The sequence below is a fragment of the Cebus imitator genome, unplaced genomic scaffold (assembly GCF_001604975.1).
Source record: "Cebus imitator isolate Cc_AM_T3 unplaced genomic scaffold, Cebus_imitator-1.0 Scaffold349, whole genome shotgun sequence".
Lineage (NCBI taxonomy): Eukaryota > Metazoa > Chordata > Mammalia > Primates > Cebidae > Cebus > Cebus imitator.
Genome location: NW_016107664.1, coordinates 1115659 through 1121921, shown reverse-complemented (window position 1 = coordinate 1121921; position 6263 = coordinate 1115659). Strand labels below are relative to the sequence as shown.

The 6263-nt window shown below is 40.2% G+C and overlaps 1 protein-coding gene across 4 annotated transcripts in view; it reads right to left on the bottom strand.

Moving 5' to 3' along the window:
* Window positions 1–6263, bottom strand: part of CDK13 (cyclin dependent kinase 13) — a 127748-nt gene that overhangs the window by 7466 nt on the left and 114019 nt on the right. For 2 of the 4 annotated variants that reach the window (XM_037730524.1, XM_037730525.1), the window contains exons 12-13: window positions 4423–4470; window positions 1823–2028 (exon numbers count right to left, since the gene is read on the bottom strand). In XM_037730524.1, the coding sequence (XP_037586452.1) occupies window positions 1823–2028; window positions 4423–4470 (254 nt within the window). The remainder of the gene's footprint in view (window positions 1–1822; window positions 2029–4422; window positions 4471–6263) is intronic. The other 2 variants (XM_017506149.2, XM_017506147.2) reach the window with 1 other exon arrangement.

The window sequence follows — 6263 nt, the reverse complement described above, 5'->3', positions numbered from 1 at the left end:
AAAAAAAAAAAAAAAAAAAATTAAATTAAATTAAATTTTAAAAAAAGGAAAACTCTCCACCATTAAAATAGGGTTGTAAAGTAAGTTAGAGCAAATTAACAACAAAATGAGCCCAGAAAGGGCAATTCATTTTTTACCAGCTAAAATGAGTAAACAAACAACCCTTTTGTTGTACCAGGTTTAGCAGGGTTTAAGACATCAGTTCCATGAAGTGAACAAGAAATAAAGACCTGAGAGTCTTGCTAAATATGACAACCATTGGCTGGGAAAACGAACCACCATCCAAAATTTCTGTTACTGCCATCTCACATCCTTTTGTTAGCAGGACAAAAATTTTCATGTATAAGGGGAACTCACTATTTCAAGAAAGAATACTTTTGGACAACAAATAACAATCGCTTTTGGCATTTACAGAATGAGTACTTGAAGTATGCAGTCAAACCAAAGTCAAGTAGTAGCTTGTAGACTACATGGGCAAGCATTAATGGTAATCTTTTTAAAGCTTTCTCAGTTAACCTGTTTATCTTTAACCACCAAAAGTTCAGTCTGATCCACATATCTGTTTTAATCAACTAACTGATCAATCAACATTTACTCATCTCTTAAGAACTGCTAGTCTATTTTTTCAAGTTTAATAAGCCACCACACATTCTTTCTCTCTCTCTCTCTCTCTCTCTCTCTCTCTCTGTCTCATTATTTTATATCAATCTCTGTTAGAACTTAAAGATGAATGTTTCTGGATGCTTTAGGCAAAATGAGGAAGTGGATGTCCTTTTAAAAAAGTTGTTAAATGAATTAAATGATTTTAACACTCTTGACAACATTAAAGAGGCAGACTGTATCAAAAAGCTTACTCTATGACAGATTGAGTCAGAGGATGAAATTTAAGTTTTCCTAAAATAACTAGATACAAGATACCATCCTTTGTTGGTTTGTTTTGAGACAGTCTCGCTCTGTCACCCAGGCTGGAGTGTAGTGTCATAATCTTGGCTCACTGCAACCTCTGCCTCCTGAGTTCAAGCAATTCTTGTGCCTGAGCTTCCCAAGTAGCTGGGATTACAGGTGCATGCCACCATGCCTGGCTAATTTTTGTATTTTTGGTAGAGGAGTTTCACGATGTTGTCCGGGCTGGTCTCAAACTCATGAGTGCAAGTGGTCTGCCCAACTTGTCCTCCCAAAGAGCTGGGATTACAGGCGTGTANGAGTTTCACGATGTTGTCCGGGCTGGTCTCAAACTCATGAGTGCAAGTGGTCTGCCCAACTTGTCCTCCCAAAGAGCTGGGATTACAGGCGTGTAAGCCACCATGCCTGACCTTCCCTTCTCATATTGTAAGTTATTTTGGGCGCAAATGCCGGATTCCAATCTTTTAGATTCTTTACTATAATCGGAGAAATTAAAACATTAGGAGTGACATCAGGACATTATAAATGGTATGAAAGAGCTCCCATTATGGTTTTTGGCTGTCTTCTTACAACTTTCTTCCTACTCCTTAAGCATCTGTAGACATTGAATGCTGGGCCTCGATGAGAGTAGTGTTTGTAAAAGACCTGACTCCTGCACTAAGAGCAAAAAGGAAATACAGAAATCTGAGGACTTGCCAATCAGGTAATTTGATGCTTCTTTATAAATTACTTTAAGGTTACTTAAAATTGTGGCGTCAACAGCAATGAAACTTCTGTACTGGTACAAAGAAATCTCTAGTTCAGTGAATAAACATTAATTTTTATCATTAGCCACAAGATGCTTCAACACTGGAGCAATATGATCAGCATTAACCACAAAACAGTGTGAAGGAAACCAACCCATGGAAGCATTACTGACCAGGTGCCACATTTGAGTTGCCCTGAGATTTCAGTTGTGAAGATGGCAGCACACCCTGGGGTGTGTTGGTTCTGCTGTCATCCAAGCCCAGAGACAAGTCCTTTCTGGGGGCTTTAATTGTGGAAACATCATCAGTCATGCCCATCTGTTTCTGTCGTCTTCGCTTTTTACTCCATAACTCATGACAATCTTGCCATAAAGGAAGGCTGAGAAAAAAAAAAAAAAAGGAACTATATTGTAAATGGCATTTCTTAACAAAAAATGCTTAAGTTACTATGTAGCGCCAAGCCATGCTCCCACCCCAAATAGTTGTTGAAGACATCATAAAATGGCTCTGTAAAACTCCTCCAATAAAAACCATCCTTATTGCCCCACTTCCTTCAGGGCTTGCTTTGTCTTTACAGATAAAACTATTTTTCTTTGGCTTCTGAATAATCAATGAAAAATCATTTATCAAAATTATGAATGAAAAATATATATTCATGAAAATAGGCTACTATGGCTGGGTATGGTGGCGCATGCCTGTAATTCCAGCACTTTGAGAGGCCAAGGCAGGTGGATCATCTGAAGTCAGGAGTTCAAGACCAGCCTGGCCAATATGGCAAAAACCTATTTCTACTAAAAATACAAAAATTAGCCGGCTGTGGTGACAGGCACCTGTAATCCCAGCTACTCAGGAGTCTGAGGAAGGAGAACCCCTTGAACCCAGGAGGTGGAGGTTGCAGTGAGCAGAGATTGTGTGACTGCACTCCAGCCTGGGCAACAAGAGTGAAACTGTGTCTCGAAAAAAAAAAAAAAAGGCTACTATTACTATTGTTGCAACCTTTCAAAGTCAATTCTTATGATAGTGCATCATACCTTGAAAAACAAAATGAAAAAGAAGGCAGAAAAATATGCCCATTTCCAGCCAGGCACAGTGGCTCACGCCTGTAATGTCGGCATTTAGGGAGGCCAACGTGGGAGGACTGTTTGAGCCCAGGAGTTCAAGACCAACCTGAGCAACATGGTGAAACGCTGTTTTTGCCAAAAACACAAAAACTATGCATGGTGGTGTGCACCTGCAGTCCCAGCTACCTGGGAGGCTGAGCTGGGAGGACAGCTTGAGCCTGGGTGGTGGAAGTTGCAGTGAGCTGAGAGCATGCAACTACACTCCAGCCTAGACAACAGAGCCAGACTCTGTCACACAAAAAAGAAAAATATGCCACTTGTAGAAACTAGATATGGGATTTAAAAAAAAAAAAAAAAACAAGTAGTAAAGGGCCACGTGCAGCTGCTCACACCTGTAATCCCAGCACTTTGGGAGACTGAGGTGGGCTGATCACTTGAGCTCAGGAGTTCACCAGCCTACACAACATGGCGAAACCCTGTCTCTACGAAAAAATTAGCCATGCGTGGTGACATATGTCTGTAGTCCCAGCTACTCAGGAGGCTGAGGTGGGAGGATGGCTTGAGTCCAGGAGGCAGAGGCTGCAGAGAGCCAAGATCATGCCACTGTACTCTGGCGTGGGTGACAAAGCCAGATCCTGTCTCAGAAGAAAAAAAAAAAAAAATGAGTACGGCTAGAACATAATATTTGTGAAGAACTTTATAGTAAAAACTTTTTACTTTTTACTAACTTATTTGCTTATCTATCCAAATGCTCTAGAATTAAACTGATGCTATAGATGAGTTTCAAAATGGGTAATCCAAGGATAGAGTGGCTACAGAGTTGTGAAGAACAACTACCAAAATTGCCCACAATTCTTTGTCAATTCTATCTTAAAGTAACTTCATACAACTGGTAACACTAGAAAATAACTTTTGCTTAAAGATACAAATATTTGACTTATAAATGCTTTCTTCTTACCCTAATTGTTTAATGGAACGTTACTATTGTATCTGTTTTAAAGATGAGAAACTTGAGGCTTAGAAAGGTGAATAAACTTGCCCAGAATATCTACAAATTCCCTTAAGCAACCTCACCTGGTGATATATACCTATAGTCCTCAACCCAGATCTGTTTACCTCTAGGAGGTACATGAAGATTCTTGAAGGGGGATACACCTGGCATTTTTTAAAGGAATTTCCATATCCATATGTCCACTTTCCTATGCTTAAGCTTTGATGATGGCCTGCCTGTTCAAGCAAGTTCTTCTATCATATCTCCTCTTTCACAATTACTCATGTTATAAAATAAAGGCAGATGCAACAATATGGTTGAATCTTAGCAGTATTAGTTTAAAAAGTCATTCCCAAAATATTACAAACAGCATGACACTTTTATAAAATTAACTAAAATTTTAAAATATAACCTTTTATGAGTACATACAGATGGCAACAAAAAATATATACAAAAGAAAACAGGGATGATGGTTACCTCAGGTGAAAGAAGGCAAGGGGATACGCTGGAGGGGATAGGGGTAATATGATTAAAGTATGTTATTTTCAAGGTTCTAGCTTTTGTCTGGTAGGTTCATGGCTGCTTATTAACTTTATTTTAAAAAACTAAATAACTAAAATAAATAAAAGAGAGCCATGCATGGACCAATGATGAGTGACACAAAGATTATGATTAAACCAAGTCTATGCACCTGAGGTCCAAAAACAAAACAAAGGCATACCTCTCAGCCATCTTACTATGATGCATTGCCTCAGCGTGTAAAAACCTCCTGGAGTAACAAACAAAGGGACAATTTGAAATATCGATATTGGGAAGCTTTCAGGCATCATAAACCCGCCAAAGACTTTCCTTTCTAAGTATGTGTATGAGGAGATACGGGCCTTAGCCTCTGTTGGGATACCTTAAATTCAGATATACTGTAGTACTGCAGAGTACGGTACTGAAGTGATTCCACCCTTCCATCCTGAAGCTTGCTCTTGAAGGAGAGCCCCATGAAAGCAAAGCAATCCATTAAAAAGAGCTTTTGTTCCCTCCCACAATTTATAAGTAAGAGATTCTTTTCTTTTTTTTTCCTTTTTTTTTTTTTTGAGATAGAGTCTTGCTCTGTTGCCCAGGCTGGAGTGCAATGGCACGACCTCGGCTCACTGCAACTTCCGCCTCCCAGGTGCAAGCAATTCTCCTGCCTTGGCCTCCCCAGTAGCAGGGATTTCAGGGGCACACCACCATACCTGGCTAATTTTTGTATTTTTAGTAGAGACAGGGTTTCCTCATGTTGGCCAGGCTGGTCTCGAACTCCTGACCTCAAGTGATCTGCCTGCCTCGGCCTCCCAAAGTGCTGGGATTACAGGCATGAGCCACTGTGCTTAGCCCTCTTAAAAGTAACAGATTCTTTATGGATGATCTTAACATTCATCTTTAGGAAAGGTAAACTTCATCCAACAAACAGCTAAAATAGTACAGGTTACTAATGCCGACACTTTCAGATGAATCAGGAATGTTTTCCAGATAACCAAACTTTTATTTGCTTTCTTAAAGGTTCAAATGCCAGCTCAGTCTCTTACTTGGTGTGTCTTAGGCATGCAACTTGACCTCTATGCCTCATTTTCCTTATCTTTAAAAATGGGATTAACAATATTATCTACTTCATGGGGAAGAGGTACTGTATGTTAACATTTGTAAGCTCTTGGGCAGTGCCTCTTACAAAGTAGGCAAAATATTAATTCATGTTTGATATCATTGGTCATAATTCAATTAGGTAGTTTACAACTATTCCATCAAATCACATCATGAAATATTTATTCTAGTGGCAACTGATATTTTGTCTTATAAATGGCTTAATGCTTTTTACTTGCTGTTAAAGAAAGCTTACGAGCTGGCTGCTAGTCTAATTCACTTTCTAGTTATATTTACTTTAGGTTTGAAAGGGCATCTAATGCAATTAATGGAGTTATTTCTGATTTTGTTTGTTTTTGAGACAGAGTTTCACTCTTGCCACCCAGGGTGGAGTGCAATTGTGTGATCTCAGCCCACTGCAATCTCTGCCTCCCAGGTTCAAATGATTCTTGTGCCTCAGCCTCCCAAGTACTTGGGATTACAGGCATGTGCTACCATACCCAGTTAATTTGGTATTTTTAGTGGAGACAGGGTTTCACCATGTTGGTCTGGTTGGTCTCAAACTCCTGACCTTAGGTGATCCACCCACCTCGGCCTCCCAAAGTGCTGGGATTACAGGCATGAGCCACTGCACCCAGACTTTTTTCTGAGACAGGGTCTCATTTGTTGCCCAGGCTGGAGTGGTGACACTATCTCAGCTCATCGCAACCTCCACCTGAGCCCGGAAATTCTCGTTTCTCAACTGACTTGGTAGTTGCGAACATAGCTGTGTACCACCACGCTTTTTTTTTATTTTTTAATTTTAAAATGGAGTCTCATTCTGTTGCCAGGCTGGAGTGGAGTGGTGGGATCTCGGTTTACTGCAATCTTTGCCTCCTGGGTTCAAGTGATTCTCCTGCCTCAGCCTCCCGAGGAGCTGGGACTATAGGCAAGCACCACCACGCCCAG